The sequence below is a fragment of the Chrysochloris asiatica genome, unplaced genomic scaffold (assembly GCF_000296735.1).
Source record: "Chrysochloris asiatica unplaced genomic scaffold, ChrAsi1.0 scaffold00029, whole genome shotgun sequence".
NCBI classification, from domain to species: Eukaryota; Metazoa; Chordata; class Mammalia; order Afrosoricida; family Chrysochloridae; genus Chrysochloris; species Chrysochloris asiatica.
In genome coordinates, this window is record NW_006408547.1 from 23627452 (window position 1) to 23644905 (window position 17454).

Below are 17454 nucleotides of genomic sequence, written 5' to 3' on the forward strand. Positions count from 1 at the left end.
TTTCTCCCGCGGAACAGCTGGCTGGTAGTTTGGAACTGCTGACCCACTTTGCTTCCAGAGCTCCTTTAAGTACTTGAAGGATGTTTTTAAAGACGGGTGAGTGTTGGGTGGCTGCCATTCCTCACGGGTTCTCTATCTGAATTCACAGACAGACCGAAGTTGCCTGATAATTACACTCAGGATACATGGCAGAAACTTCACGAGGCCGTGAAAGCCATACAAACTAGCACTTCCATTAAATACAACTTGGAAGAGCTCTACCAGGTAAGTTGGTTTTTTCCTTTGACAAAAGGTAGAGTTTCGGAGAATTTCCATGAATTACAAATCTAGAATTTATATACACCTGGAGAAGTTCAAAACTTGATTAGGTTGGCATCTTCCTGTCACTATAATTACCTGGCTGTTTTTATAGTTATTTAAATAAGCACCTCTTCCAATTCCTGATAAAGATATAGATTATGCCATTCATTTTAAGAGACTCACTAATGAAGAGAATGTAAATCCAAAATATCTCAGTGTGTTCACCATGTGGAGTCCTGGTGTGGCGCTGCAGGGTAATGCAGTAAACCACAAAGTCAATTTGAACTGTAACGACCGATGGTTCAAACCCACCAGCCACTTCTTGGAACCCCAATCCACGATGACTCAGAACCCTCAGAACCGACTCAACGGCCCTTAACAACAACATGTTCACTTTTAAAAAGGAACAACAGGGGTCCTGAGAAAGTGTATCTTGAACTGTTTTAATTGATCAGGTCTTGTTGAATTTTTATTTTGTTTTCAGGTTTAAGCTACCTAGAAAGGTATTTTAGTTAGCCTATTACAGGAATGCAAGTCCTTGTGTGGTGCTGTAGGATCAGCACTGGACCGCTAATCACAAGGACAGCGGCTCAAACCCACCAACCTGTCCTTGAAAACCCTATACAGGGTTGCTGTGAGTTGGAACCTACTCCACAGCACTAACCAATGACAACATTACAGTCACTGGGCTTTTAATCTTTTCTGGATTCTTTAATATTTTCCAAATATGTAGCAAATTACTAGTATTCCTTTATGTTACATATAAAATTCTTTTTTAAAGGTTTTATTTGCTTCACTGTTTTGTGATTGATTGTTGAAATTAAGGTCTGCAAACAAAGTTTATTTCGTTTCTTATAAAGTAATGAAGTTCTGTTTTTCAAGGAAGGAAAATCACTAAAAGAACATTCTGTTTCAATATTTCCGTTACAATCTGACTCTCTTCTGATTGTTTTACAGAATAACTTTCATTAACTAGTCTAGTACTAGCTACGTTTTAGATAATGGTATCGTATCACATAATTGTTTCTATGAAAAATGCTTCCATTTTAAAAATTACCTTTTTTATTATGCCATAATTGATTTATTATAAAAATTCTGAAAATTTCAAAGAAAGCTAAGATCACCTCTGCATTGCCATCTGAATGTGTACACATACGGTTTTGTCTGTGTCTTTACATATGCCCGCCCTTTTAATCAGCTGTTAGATATAATTTGCGTATAGTAAAAAAAATTTGCGTCAAGTATTCATACTTTAATAAATTTTATCAAATTCGTACAGTTGCATAAGGAGCCCTGGTGGTGTGGATTACGAATTGGGCTGCTGCTAATCCCAAGGTCAGCAGTTCGAATCCACCACTCCACTGCAAAAAATTGAGGTTTTCTACTCCCATAAAGATTTACGGCCTTGGGAGCCCTGTACAGGCAGGCCTGCGGTGAGTTGGAACCAACTTGATAGCACCTAAGAACCATACCATACAGCTCTATCACCACCGCCAACATCTAGAATAGTCCCATCCTCCAGAAGTGTCCTGAGCCCCCTTTGCATTTGGTTGCCTCCCTGCCTCCAAGCCTTTGACCCTGTCTTACTGTGTTTATACCAGTCCTGAGTCTCATCTGATGGAATTTGTGTTCACTTGGCTTCCTTCACTTTATTGCTGTTGCTGTGTGCTGTCGAGTTGCTTCCCAGTCATAGGAACTCTGGATAGCGTTTTCAGGAGCGGCTGATGGATCTGAACTGTTAATGTTTATCAGTTCAGTGCTGACTCTCCAGTGGCAGCACTGGGCTCAGGAGAATGCTTTTGAGATTCCTATTCATTATGTACATTAAGTTGTTTTTTTCATTGCTTAGTAGTAGTCACTGTGTGTATATACCACAAGCGGTTTATTATTCAATAGTTAATGGATATTGAGTTTCCAGTGTTTTTGTTGTTACTATATGGTGGGGGTTGGGGGGTGGTTCTGAGCTATTGAGTTGGTTCTGACTCATAGTGACCAAGGCTGTAAATCTTTACAGGAACAGAAAACCTCCTCTTTCTCCAGTGGAACTACTGGTGGATTCTAACTGCTGACCTTGTGGTTAGCAGCCCAGCGCCTAACTCACTGCGCCACCAGAGCTCCTTAAGGCTACTACGAACAGTTCCAAGCAAGTCTGTGTGGGCATATAATTTCATTCTTCTTGGGTGAAATTCTAGAAGTGGGGCCGTAGGATCATGTATAAAGTATATATTTAACTTTGTCAGAAATTTCCTGTTTGTCAAGTGGGGGGCCACCGTTATGCATTCCACAAGCAGCGCGTGACAGTACCAGCTGCTCGCATCCTCGTCACTATTTACTGTTGTCCGTCTTAATTTTAGGTATTCTGGAAAGTATAGTTCAATCTCATGGTTTTCATTTGCATTTTCCAAGTGACCGTCTTTCTTGTTCTTATTTGCCATCCACATATCTTCTCAGTGAAACATCTGTTCAAGTCTCTTGCTCATTTTAAAAGTTGTTTATTTTCTTATTTTGTTTGAGTTTTGAGAGTTCTTTATATATTCTAAATACACATTGCTGTTTGGACAGAGTAGAACCTACACCGTAGTGGTTCCAAAGCTGGAATAGTTCCATAATCAAACTGGCACATCTTTCTAACAAAGAGCAACTGGTGGGTTTGAACCACCAACCTTTTGATTAGCAGCCAAGTGATTGAACCACTGCTACACTAGGGCTTCCTTTATTCTCTCTGAAAGTCCCGTATCAGAGATTTGCCTTGTAAATGTGTTCTGTGGCTGGGTTTGGATATCTGAGCAGTATCTCTGAGCGTGCATCGTTGCTGCATACAATAAACACTAGATTATGAACCACAAGGTCCACAGTTGGAATCCACCAGCTGCTCCATGGGAGAACAATGAGGCTCTCTGCACCTGTGAAGATTTAAGCCTTGGAACCGACTCCACGGAACTTAACAACATCAACACATCTTTGAAGAGCAATAGTTTTTTACTCAAATGTATCATTGGTTCTTGATGAACTCTATCTACCAAATCTTTGCCTATTCCAGGACCACAAAGACTTGCTTTTCTGTTTCCTTCTAGACATTTTAAGTTGGGGGTTTTACATTTAGGTCTGTGATCTATTTTAATTTTTATATCCATTGTAAGATGTAAATCATACTCCGTTTTTTTGTATGTAGTTTTCTGGTTGTTACAGCACCCTTTGTTGAAAAGCTGATCTTTTTCCTGTTGAGCCGTCTCTGCGCCTTTATCAACTCCTCGTTGTCTGTCTGTGTGCGGGTCTAATCAATCCTAAACTCAGATCATGATAGTCCTCCAACTTGATTCTTCAGGCTCTTCTGTCGTTATGACCTGCTCTCAAGGCAGCCCCCACTTAACGACAGCTGCACGGTATCTGAATAGAACTCTGCTCCCTAGGATTTTCAGTGGCTGACTTTCTATTTAATTAGATCAGCTATCCTTTCTTGCTTGCCCTTGTTAGTCAGAAAGACCCTCGGAAACCCGTTGTGCATCACCGCAGCATTCAAGCCTCCACTGACAGATAGGCAGGAGCTGCACATGAACTATGCTGGCTAGCACTTGAACCCAGGTCTCTTGCATGGAGGGCGAGAATTCTCCTACAGAACCTTTGCTGCCCTCTTTGACTATTCTGGGTCCTTTGTGTACTGTCTGAATTTTAAGCTCTGTTTGCCAGTTGCTAAAAAAAAACAAAAAACTTCTGGGATTCTTACTGGGAATGGTGTTGAATTTGTATATCACTGTGAGGAGAATCATTGTCCTAATAATACTGAATATGCTAATAATATGAATAAGGTGTTTCTCCATCTACTTAGATTTTTAAAAAATTTCTCCATCAATGTTTTCTAGTTTTCAGACAGAGTACAGGTCTTTTAAAGGGGGATTCAAAAAGTTCGTGGAAAAAGAGGAATGAAAAGATACTGTATTTTTTTCCACCAACTCTTTGAAGCCCCAACATAACAGGGAGCTGCCAGAAATTCAGACTCGATTCAAAATAGCATATGGAACTAGGGACATGAGATAGATCTTGGTTGAAAACAGAATACCAGAAAGACATTCAGCTGTGTGGACCATAACAAACTATGAACAACATTGTGAAGAATGGAAATTCCAGAACACTTGATTGTGCTCATGAGGAACGTGTACATAGACCAAGAGACAGTTGGTCAAACTGACCTAGGGGATACTGAGTGGTTTCAGATCAGAGTTGTATCCTTTCTACATCCTTATTCAATCTGTGTGCTGAGCAAATAATCTAAGAAGATGGATTATATGAAAAGGAATGTAACATCAGGATTAGAGGAAGACTCCTTAACAACCTGCAGATGATATACCCTTGCTTGCTGGAAGTGAAGGGGACTTAAAATACTTAACTGATGAAGATCAAAGATTTCACTATGTAAAGAAAACGGAAATCCTCACAACTAGACCAATAAATAACATCATGATAAACAAATCAAAGTTGTCAAAGACTTCATTTTGCTTGGATGTACAATTAACACTCATGGAAGCAGCAATCATGAATTTAAAAAATATATTGCATTAGGCAAATAAATTTGCAAAGGATCTCTTTAAAATGTTAAAGAACAAAGCTGTCAGTTTGACTAAGGTGTGTCTGACCCAAGCCAGGGTATTTTCAGTCACCTCATATGCATGTGATAGTGGGACAGTGAATAAGGAAGCCCCTAGAAGAATCGATCCATTTGAATTATAGTGTTGGCGAAGAATATTGAAAAGAACAAATAAATCTACTGGCAGAAGTATACTCAGACTATCCCTTAGCAGTGAAGATGTGGAGACTTTGCCTCTCTCTCACTCCTTGGACATATCAGGAGGGAATAGTCCCTGAAGAAGAACATCATGCTGGGTAAAGTGGACGGTCAGTCTAGAAGGAAAACCCCCAAGGAGACAGGTTGACAAAGTGACTTAAATGGAATAATTGTGAGGCCGGCGTCAGACAGGGCAGGGTTTCATTTGTTGGGTAAAACTGTACAGCCCCTAACAATGACAACAATATACACCTTTTGTGAAACGTATTCTTGTTGGTAAATACAGAAATGCGCTTGATTTTTATGTATGAATCTTACATTCGGTTTCCTTGCTAAGCTCAGCTATTATTTCTAGTAGTGTTTGTGCAGATTTCATCAGCGATTCGGCCTAGGTAATCATGCCATCTGTAACTGTGGATGTCTCTCCTTTTCTTGCCTTACTGTATCATCTGAAGTATGTAGTGTGATGATGAATAGAGTTGATCGCAGCAGGCGTGTTTGCCTTGTTCCTGAGCTTAGAGGTTTTTTTAATAGATGTTCTTTATCAAGTTGGGACGTTGTATTCCTAGTTATACTGAGAATTTTTATAAGAAATGTTTGATTTTGTCAAATGGTTTTTCTGTCTCTATTGAGGTGATATGTAATTTTTAGTCTGTTAAATACACTATTGGATTTTCAAATATTAAACCCAGTCTTTTAGTCCTAGCACAAATTCTACTTAATCCTGATACTTCTTTTAATAGATTGTTGAATTCAACTTGCTAAAACTGTTGATTTTTGCATCAGTGAACGTGAAGGATACAGGTGTTGTGTAGTTTACATGTGGTGTCTTTATCTGGTTTTAATATCATAAAATGAAGAGTTTGTGTAGAATTAGTATTCTATATAATTCTGTAGAATTGACTGTTCCTTGAATTGGTGGATTAGTGGACTTCACCAGTGAAACCATCTTGACTTTCTCTGTGGTAAGATTTCAAACTACAGATTCCATTTCTTTCACGGATACTGGCTTATTCAGGCTGCCCATTGCTTTAAGTCCATACACGTTTTCTTCTGTAACAATCTCACCTGTCCTTGATCCTTCTGCTGTCATTTGCATCTCACACATTGTTCTCCTCTGTGGGTGTTCATTTTGAATCCTTTTATAGCTTTCATGCCGCTACTTAACTTTGTTTATGGAATACAATAATAACACTTGTATCTTTGTCTGCTAATTCTGTTAATCAACATTCTGCATTGGTTTTGATTCAGTGATTAATTTTACCTTCCCCCATAATGGGCTGTATTTTCATATTTGACCATCTTTGATTTGATACAGTTGTAATTGTTGTTGTGTGCTGTGGATTCGGTTCTGACTCATAACGACCCTGTACAGGGTTTCCGAGGCTGTAAATCTTTACGGGATCAGAAAGCCTCATCTTTCTCCCATGGAACAGCTGGTTGTTTCGAACTGCTGACCTTAAGGTTCGCAGCCCGATTCAAAACCACTACGCTATGAGAGCTCCTTACAGTTGTAGTAGCCTTATACATATTTTTGAGCTTTGTTTTGGATGCATTTGAATTATTTGAAAACAATATGACCTTTTAGAATCTTGTTTTGAGTTGTTAGGCAGGACTACAGCAATGCTTAGTTTTTGTTCTTGTTGTTGGTGTAAAGTACTTGGCATCAGTTCCATCTTATAACGACCCTAGGATTTCCAGGGAGTTATGCATTGGGCTGCAAACTACATGGTCAGCAGTTGAAGCCCACCAACTATTCCGGGGAAGAAACATAAAGCTGTTTGTTGCCATAAAAATGTACAGTCTTAGAGATCCTGTGTACCGACTCTGTTCTGCCCTGTAGGATACCAGTTCTAGGGCCTTGAAAACCTATGTCCTATATTTTATCTGCATTTTTGGTTGTTTTCAGGCATACCGGTAAATCCTGTCCCTTTACTTAAGCAGTGCTTCTAGATATCCTGGGGTATTTTGTGCTTCTGTTATAATTCTGAGACCTCTGGGTGTCTGTAAGGAGCCCTGGAGGCACTGTGGGCGAAGTCCTGGAAATCCTAGACAGGCCCTACGAGTCCGAATTGACTCGGAGACTGTGAAAAGTTTTCTTACGGATTTATGTTTTGGCTGCTAACTGCAGAGTCAATAGTTCGAATCCACCAGCCACTGGATAGCGTCACTGTGAGTTGGAACCGACGTGACAACACTTAGCAACAACGACCAAAACTGGCTGCAGCATCACACGCATTTAATAGACAGCTCAGAAAATCCTCCTTGCCAAGATTAAATTTGGGGATAAATTGGCCCACTTGTTGATGATTCTATTCTATTCTATCTTGTATAGGCAGACTTTGGGCCCATTGTGAGTAAGAAGCACCCGTTGAGATAAGTAATCATTAAAGAATGAGCTGCAGTCTCTATCTGCTGGAAGCTTACTCCATTTACCATGGAGTCAGCTTGACCTTGCTTTTCTCTCACGTTCCTCTATCTGGATTTGAACCACTAACCTTTCAGTTACCAGCCAAGTTCATTAACCATTTGTACCACCCAGGGGCTCCTGGGAATAAATGAGGTTTAAAATAAAGTTTCCAGTTTTAATTGAGGTGATATGGCATGTACTTTGCCAAAGACTCTTATGTGAAAGTACCTACCAATTCTCACCAAAGCTTTGAAATGTTTTTGCCTTATTTTTTGTTTGTATTTTCTTTTTTTAGAAAGTATTTGTGGTGGTTTGTGGGAGAACCTCTCATATTTCATGTTGTTCAGTCTCCCCTGAGGCAGATCTCATATCTTCCTGTGAAGGCTTTTTGTATCAGACGTAAACACTCTAGGAGGCTTGTCTGTTGTTGAGTGCAGCGGGGTCTCTTTTGACTCACAGCGCCCCTGTGTAGGGTTTCCTAGGCTTTAAATCTTTTGGGAGAACAGAAAGCCTCAACTTTCTCCCAAGGAGACTTACCTGGGAGAAGTTAATTACAGCATTTTTGTTTGTTTCCAGGGTCTTCACTGGTTTTTGTGTTTGTTAGCTTTGTTTTTATTTGGTATATTATGGAGGAACTCAAGTTTGTAATGGAAAAAAACTTCACACACAGAGCCACCGCTCAGTCCGTTTGTCCTATGGGTGTGAGGAAAAGAATATTTTAAATGCATAGATTTTGTTTGTTTTTAAAGTTTAAAGTTTTAGATCTGTCATAAACTACTTGCTGATGAAAGTGTATCATCTGTATTGTGTCTATATGTCTTAATAGTACTTATCACTTAATAAGAACAGAAAAACACAAGACTACATTTGCTAGAAGAGTTGCAGACAAAGGCAAAATGTTGATTTCAGATTGATTTTGATGCAGAAGCCAACCTATCCGAGAGCTCCATGAGTTCTGACAAGTCATGCCCCTTTTCTCCAGTCCTGTAGGAATCTCTGTGTAAAATCTGTACCCAGTGATAATTGTTCATGATGGAGACTAATAGCAGAGTTCATTGTGAGTATCAAATGTACTGATAAGACTGGAAAAATTGATTAAAGAGAGGGAATGGTAGACACATATGTAGACACATTATTTAATGGAGGGGTTTGAGAAAGTAACAAGTTAGGAGTCTAATCATAAGTAAATTTTTAAAAGCAGGGACAAGAATACACAGACTCAAATATATTGGTTCCAATCACATTGATGACTTGTATGAGATAGTTTACATTGAGTATTTAGGACAGGAAATCCTTTGTGCTCAGTAACGCTCTCATCTTTGGAACTCGTCCCTCTTGTTCCTTCCTCTCACTCAGATTTGGAGTCCTAATTTAATGTTTGCTTTATTGTTTATTATTAATGATTTCTAGGAAGCAGGGCATAGAGCCAGCACTACCAGCATATTTCTCCAAAGTGGGGAGCAGATTACGATTTAAATAGGAATAGGAGTCCTGGTGTGACACTGTGGGTTAATGCGCTGGACCGCAAGGTCAGTGGTTCAAGCTCACCAGCCACTCCTTGGAAACCCTATAGAGGGTTGCTATGAGTCAGAACCGACTCGACAACACTGAACAACAACAACAACTGTTGAGTAAGAGGGAGCTCTGGTAGCATAGTGGATCATGGGCTGGGGAGGAGCTAACCTCCCGGTCAGCAGTTAGAATCTCAGTCACCCCACGGGAACTCGGGGAGGCTCTCTGCTTCTGTAAAGATGTTGTTGTTGTTGTTGTTGTTAAGTGCTGTGTCGAGTTGGTTCCGACCCATAGCGATAGCCTCAGAAACCCGACATAGGGTCCCTGTCAGCTGACAGCTTGACAGCAGGCCCACACCACCCACCCACCACTGAATAGAAGTCCTGCTGTGCTACTGTAGGGTAAGCACTGGACTGCTAACGTCTAAGTCTGCACTCCATACCTGCCAGTTGCCCATTGGAAACCCTGTGGTATGAGTTGGAATTGACTTAACGCCACTTCACACCAACAACCATTGAGTAAAGGGTTATCGCTAACCAGGACCCTCATGGTCACAATTACCTATTTCATCATGAGGGATGGTATCTGCTGATTACCTCCCTACTGGGGTATGTGTTGGGCAGCTAACCACAGAAATTTGAATTCACCAACTGCTCCAAGGGAGGAAGATGAGGCTGAGGCTTTCTGCTCCCATAAAGATTTATAGACTCAGAAACCTTAGACAAGGGTGCTATCAGTCGGCACCACCCCGGTGACGCACCACCACCACCCCTATCTGTAATAAGAACATTGGGCTGCCTTTTAGCGTGTAAAATGGAAGTAGCCTGTGCTTAAAATACCAAATGGATTCAGGTTTTGCCTTATGCTCAGAGCCAGTGCTCCTTTTATAGCAGCGCAGCTAAGTCCCCACATGTAACGGGGTTTTGTTTGCTCTGTTTTTTGAATTAGTGCTTGATGACTTTTTTCCTTTGAGATTTTTTTCTGTATGACATCTGTCTCCCCATTTTCTGACTAATCTCAACTTAAGCTTTAAGGGTCTTTACATGAAACAGATAATCTTCTAGAATTGGAATACTGTTATTTAAAAATTTAGTAAATATATAGTTCTTTTTATCCCACAATTTATTTTTTGTGTTTTGGTATTCTACACCTGAAGGAAATTACTGCTCTTGTCCAGATGAAGTATTTTGTGTAAGTATCAATAGATTCGTACTGGGGTGATTGAATAGTTATTTGAGGCTGACATGCTTATCTAGTTCATATACTTATAGATAATACTGCAGACCTGGTGTGGCGCTGGGTTCACACGCTGGACTGTGAAGTCGCTTGAACTGCAAGGTCAACAATTCAAGCTCACCAGTCACTCCTGGGAAACCCTATACAGGGTCGCTGTGAGTCAGAACCGACCCAACCGGATCTCATATAGACTCCTGGTGTGACGCACTGTAGGGTCAGCACTGGACTACAGACCACAAGGGTGACCGTTCACACCCACCAACCACTCCTCGGAAACCCTCTACAGGGTCACTGTGAGTCAAAAGCGATTCAACGCCACTTAACGACAACATCTATGATACAGTTGGTAGTCTGTGAGGGGCGAGCATATTGCTAAGGAAACGAGGAGTCGGCGGTGCAGTAGTCGCTTCGAACCTGACTGAAGCGGCAGGGATACAGTCAGAAACTGGAGGAGAGCAGGCGTAGTCCAAACAAATAGAACTTAACCCGTGAAATTAAGTTTATACAGAGGAAGAACTCTTTTTCTAGTTCAAGTACAATTTAATGTTTCTTCTCTGCCTCCCTGTATTGAATTAGTTAAGTATCTCTGGGATAGCTCTTACAAATGCTGATCATCTTGGCACATTGTACCCATCACTAACTGGGATTTCATAGATCTAGAGAAGGTATTTCTAAATATCAAAATTTGACTAATTCCACAAATTTCTAAACTTCAAAATGTACTTGTGGGATGTTCCATAGACTCCCATCGACCTGGAGACGAGAGAGAAGAGGAAGGGCCTGGTTGGTCCGAAGTGTGGTGAGACCTGGGGACTCCTGAGCCCATGGACAAGGACATAGGCATGGAGGGCTAGAGCTGAGAGTGAAGCACCCAGCTGATATGAAGTGAGGGGAGATGCACAAGAACACCCAAACTTGCAGACAGTAACCATTCTACCTAGCATCGATGGCTTGATGCTTAGAACTCGACTAGAGGAAGATTTAAAAAACAGTTTTCGATAAATGAAGCAAGTGTAAATTGCTACAATTTGATGAACTGGACCTATACTTAAGAATGTTGTAACTCAGAATACTGAAAGGGAAAGAATCTTCACATCAAGTATCAATCCTGTCTCCTCTGTCTACAGGGTAGATAGGGACAGGCAACTTAAACATTGGCTAAGGAGCTCTGGTAGCGTAGTGGTTACGAATCGGGCTGTGAACTGGAAGGTCAGCAGTTCGAAACTACCAGCTGTTCCGTGGGAGAAAGATGAGGCTTTCTGCTCCCGTAAAGATTTACAGCCTCGGAAACCCTGTACAGGGTCGATATGAGTCAGAACCAACTCCACGGCATACAACATCCGAGTGTGCGGGGGAAGGTAGAGTCCCCACTGAATAATTTTCATTTTGTCTAGATGGGTCTGATGAAAAGAGATGGGGATAAAATTCTTATGATTCAATAGTAATTGTTATCATGACTAATTGCGACTGTCACAACTGTAAAGGTAGAAGGTTTGTAACAAAAAGCGGGGAGTATTTAATCTTACAGTCCAGGAACAGAGGACCCTAGAACCATAAATGGAGAAGAGCGTGAGCGGAATGCAGGACCCTACCTAGAGAAGCAATAACACCAGAGATGGGGACATGGAGAGAAGGAACAGCTGAGGACTCTGGACTCATGGAAAGAGAAAGGCTGTGTGCTGGTGGCCAGGAGGCAGGCTTGCAGAATATGCCCTTGAGTTGTTTAAATGATTATATATTCCTGAGTGGTTTTGTGTACATCCGAAAAAAAAAACCCACAGAATTGGAATTGAAGCAAATATTGTTGAATGATGATGCACGGAGGGGATTGTAATCATTGCATTGAAACAATGAGTATAAAACTGATGTTCTCCCATGTAAACTATCACTCAATTCACAATAAAAATTAAAAAAAAAAAAAGAATACAACCCTGGTGTACACCTTTCCTGATTTTTAACCATTCAGTAGCCCCTTGTTCTGTTCAAATAACTGCCTTTTGGTTTATGTGCAGGTTCCTCATAAGTAAACTTAAGTGTTCTTGAATACCAATTCTTTGCAATATTCTGTATAGTCTGTTATGATCTATATGTATATAAATATGAATTTCATATCCAGTTGTCTTAGATGTACTGTATGCTCATATATGGCATTATATTTTCTGCTATATTTTATCAGCTGTTAAAAAAAGAAAACAGTTGAATGTCTTTGCATACATAGTCAGTGAAGCATAAGCAAACATCAAGAAGAGGAAGCCCCCCAGCGAGATGGATCGGCAAAGTGGCAGCATCAATGGGCCCAAGCGTGGCAACAATTGTGACGTTGGCCCAGGACCAGGCAGTATTTTCGGGACGCTATGAGTCAGTACTGACTCGAAGGCACCTGAAAACAACAACAAACATCCCCCCCAAAAAAGTGCTTGTGGGAAAACTGTGTTGCAGTCAGGAACTCACAGTACAGGTAGTGGGACAAAGACCACCACCCAGTGTTCTAAGGTAAGGAGGTGGCTGTACCATAAAGAAGCAACTGGGGTCTCAGCAGATGACACGATGAAAGTCACCAGCACCTCCGTGAAGTCGCCACCTTACCCCAGGGTGGCTCATTCTTTTGAGATGGCTTCAAATTCTCAATTTGAGAACAAAATGAATCTGCAATTAATGTAATTAAAAACTGTCTGCCACATGGAACATACAGGAGAAAGAGTGATGATAACATATTAACCTGGAAAAAGGATTGCTTGGAACATACAGACTCTTGGTCCATGAATTAAAGCATTCAGAAAATTGTCCTAATAAAATGCTGTTTGGGGCACGTATACTTACTTACCTTAGTTTTTACTAAAGGAACTGAATTCACATGTTATGTACGACACTTATTTTGTAATCGTTTGCGTAGTCCACTGATGATTAACTAGCTACTGCAGCAACACCCTTTGTTGTGAACTTATCCTGAATTGTTTAGGAGAGAGCAGCGTGGTGTATCTTTGACAAAATGATAAAGACATGAGCACAAAAATGATGGAATTGAAGAATTAAGAGAAAGGAATTGAAGGCTATAAATGTAAAATGTAAAGAGGAATCTCTACTCTTGTAAAAAGGTAAAATAGAGAGGAACAACTTGCATATATTCTGCTGGTGATGAACTTACTAGGAAACAGTGTACAGTTTATGATGACATAATTCCACCTTCCTTTTTTGGTTACGAATCGGGCTGCGAACCTTAAGGTCAGCAGTTTGAAACTACTAGCTGTTCCGCAGGAGAAAAATGAGGCTTTCTGCTCCTGTAAAGATTTACAACCTCAGAAACCCTGTACAGGGTCGCTATGAGTTGGAACCGACTCCACGGCACATCACCACCACCTTCTTTTTTGATCTTTGCAAAAATGCCTGCCTTGAATACCTCAAAGTAGTAATCATGGTGTTTAGTTTAAGTTAATATATAAGTTTCCTAGTATTACGTATTTGGATTGTTTCTCGTTTTTCTTACAATTATAATAGGTATTACTATGATATCTTTATAAAAATTTAAATTACCTCTTTTTCTTAAAAAAAAATCAAAACTAGTTAGTAGAAAAACCATGTTTCTATTTAGTATTTGGATGGAATGAAATCCTGGTTTTGTAGATAACTGGTAAGAAGACACAGACCTTTTGTTTCTTTGATGTGGATAAAAATGTTTGAAGGAAAAAATGCCCTGCCTCAAAAACTTACTTATTCTTAAGTAAATTGTACTTCTAGCCTGCAGAAAAAAAACTAAACAAACAAAATAAAGTGGCCTGTGTGTGTTGTCTGGGCATCCAGTTGTGTGTTTTTTCCTTCATCTCGTTACTGTTTTGTTAGGCGTGAAGCGTACAGTGATTGAACTTTATGGAGAGTGGGCACTGAGTGAGAAAATACTCTTCATTCTAGTGCAGCAACTTTATCCCCTGATTTTATATTGTAATAATCAGTCATCAGGATCAACTTAAAATTGACACACACATACAGCCCCCCATGCCATCGGCTCCATTTTAACTCGTAGTCCATCTACAGGACAGCAGATCTGTGAATCTCTGCAGAAGCTGACCAGCTTTCTCCTGCAGAACCACCACATTTTTGATAATTGCCAAGCATTTTACACACTGAACCACCAGGGCTCACTGCTGTTTTTGTTGTTGTTGTTTAGTGCTGTCGAGTTGATTCCAACCCATAGCGACCCTGTATAGGGTTTCCGAGGAGCCAATGGTGAGCTTGAACCACCGACCTTGCAGTTCAAACGACTTTGCAGTTTGGCGCATTAGCCCTCAGTGCCACACCAAGACACCTAGATGCACTCATATACATTTACTCTTTCCTCTGACCCCAAACTCGGGTCTTAATGAATCAGAATATCCAAACAAAAGACCATGGAACTAAAAGATGTTTGAAAATTCCGCTTTGTGATTGGGATGTGTGACTGGGCTTAGAAACTATTCGGGGGATGAAGTAGACATACTTTGAAATGCGTAAAAATGGTGCAGGTGCATTACATGGCATTGTAGACAGGCAGTTGAATGTGTATTTCGATATTAATTTTTGTTATGCTTTTTCTTAACCAAACTTACTGGATTCCAGTGTTCAGCAACAATTGCCATAAATTAGCACAGAATAAACAATTAGTAGATAATGTAAGTACTGTTGGGGGTGGGGGTGGGGGCTTGCCTTTCTATTTTGATTATAACTATATGTATAGAGGAGTCCTGGTGTGATGCTGTAGGATAAGCACTGGACTGTTAACTACAAGGTTGGTGGTTCAAACCCACCAGGCACTCCTATAGAATCAGAACCAACTCAACAGCGCCTAACAATAACAATACGTATAAATAAGTTGTTTTTAAGAAATAATTTGTTATCAAGTAATGGATTTCTTCTTTTTGTTTTTTTTTAGGCTGTTGAGAATCTCTGTTCTCACACAGTTTCCCCAACGCTCTACAAGCAGCTACGTCAAGTTTGTGAAGCTCATGTCCAAGTACAAACCTTTCAGTTCAGGGAATATCCTTTCATGGCTCTGCAGTTTCTGTTCATTATCTAAACCTTTGAAACTGAGTATTAATAGGTAAAGAACTAATTGGTATTCTTAATATTAAAACAGCATCTTTTTCAAATTCACTTTTATTTATAGCCCAAAAAGCTTATGTTTGCCTGATGTGACTTAATAGATTTTTAGATGAAGTTTCACCATTTGAGTTACTTTACTGATCTGAAAATAATGTCTGTTTGGGAAATAATGTTAGATCAGTTTGAAGTATTTAAATAGAGTTCTGAAATACATCTTCAAGTTTGAGTTCTGCTGTCCTGTATTAAAACCCATCTGTACTAGTCTTCTACAATGTGTCAAAAACTACCACAAACCTAGAGGCTTCACACCGTCCACTTTGGTTATCTCCTAGCTGGCTTCTTTGCTCCGTCTCACAGGCCGAAATCCAAGTGTTAGCAGAGCTGTGGGCTCATCTGAGGCGCAGGATCCCTTCAGCCTCGTTCAGATGTTGGCAGAATTCAGCTCCTTCTTGTCGGACTTGGGGAGGGGGGCTCTCAGCCATGTGGCCCCTTCTTTTTACAAGGAGGCTGTTTGCTTTCTTCTGGGCCAACAGGAGCACCGTCTCGTCTGCTAAGAACATCTTATATCACCGAATTACCTAGTGCCATCGAGCTGACTCCAAGTCCTAACTACCTTGGAGGACAGGAGAACTGCCCTATAGGTTGCCTAGGCTGTACTCTATAGGAGCACACTGCCACATCTTCTTCATTCAGAGCAGTTGATGGGTTTGAACTACTGAGCTTTGATTCACAGCTAAGCATTTTAACCACTGAACCACCAGTACTCTGTAACCTAATTAAGGCAGGGATTAATTCATCCTATTCAGTCTTGCCACATTCATGGAGAGTGGATTGTACAAGGTTTATATACAGGGGAGGTAGAGATCTTGTTGGCCATCTTAGAATTTTGCCATCCCACCATGTATGGTTCAAGTAGCTACCGGGGAAACTCAGATGTCTTTAGCAGCCAATACAAAATCCTGTACAATCTGGCTTCAGTCTAGTTCCATAGCCTGCTCCCATTACAATAGCCACACCCTTTTCTCATTGTGTAGGAATTATAAAGTGAATACTATAATTGCAGAAAATCTATTTGTGACTGCACTTTTTGGGGCCTCAGCTTCTTCATTTATAAAATTTCACTTTTAGAATCTGTTCAAGGATCCCTGTCAACCCCCACTGCTCACTCTCCCGTAGAGAAACCATAGCATTCTGAATTCAGGGACAGGAAACCTCAGAACTGCTACAGTAGTGACTCCTGTTCCTCCCATCGAGGGTCTTGATTATATGTAGAGTGTGACGTCTCAGGGCGGGACAATATCTGCAGTGTCCCTAATGAAAGCCTAAAGACCATTCTAGCTCTGTTTTGGCATCATGAAATATATCTCCGAAATAACCTTCTGGCAGCGCTCTGTGTTAAAGATAATGAGGTGATTCGAGATAGCAACGGCCACGCTCACGGTTTTGAAAACTCAAACTGTAAAATATCTAAGCAGACGTACTTGAAGGCACACAGAAACTGCCACTCATATTTTCAGTGAGCAGAACAGGAATCCCATAGGAAGGAAGAACTAGTTAGCAATTCCTAGATAGAAATTTGTGGCCCTAATGTTCATATCTTTAAAGTAGTCTCACTTTTAGTCTTAGAGGAAATTATAAACCAAGTCCCAAGCCTTCTAAGATTTAGGAAGTTGTAAGAATGACCTCATATGCATGCGAAAGCTGGACAGTGAATAAGGAAAATGGTAGAAGAATTGATGCTTTTGAGTTATGGTGTTGGAGGAGAATATTGAAAGTGCCATGACCAAGACACCTAGATGCACTCATATACATTTACTCTTTCCTCTGACCCCAAACTCGGGTCTTAATGAATCAGAATATCCAAACAAAAGACCATGGAACTAAAAGATGTTTGAAAATTCCGCTTTGTGATTGGGATGTGTGACTGGGCTTAGAAACTATTCGGGGGATGAAGTAGACATACTTTGAAATGCGTAAAAATGGTGCAGGTGCATTACATGGCATTGTAGACAGGCAGTTGAATGTGTATTTCGATATTAATTTTTGTTATGCTTTTTCTTAACCAAACTTACTGGATTCCAGTGTTCAGCAACAATTGCCATAAATTAGCACAGAATAAACAATTAGTAGATAATGTAAGTAC

General features: G+C 40.4%; 1 protein-coding gene across 1 annotated transcript in view; it reads left to right on the top strand.

Moving 5' to 3' along the window:
• Positions 1-17454, top strand: part of CUL4A (cullin 4A) — a 72903-nt gene that overhangs the window by 2066 nt on the left and 53383 nt on the right. The window contains exons 2-3 of the mRNA XM_006851519.1: positions 149-264; positions 15142-15245. Of these exons, the coding sequence (XP_006851582.1) occupies positions 149-264; positions 15142-15245 (220 nt within the window). The remainder of the gene's footprint in view (positions 1-148; positions 265-15141; positions 15246-17454) is intronic.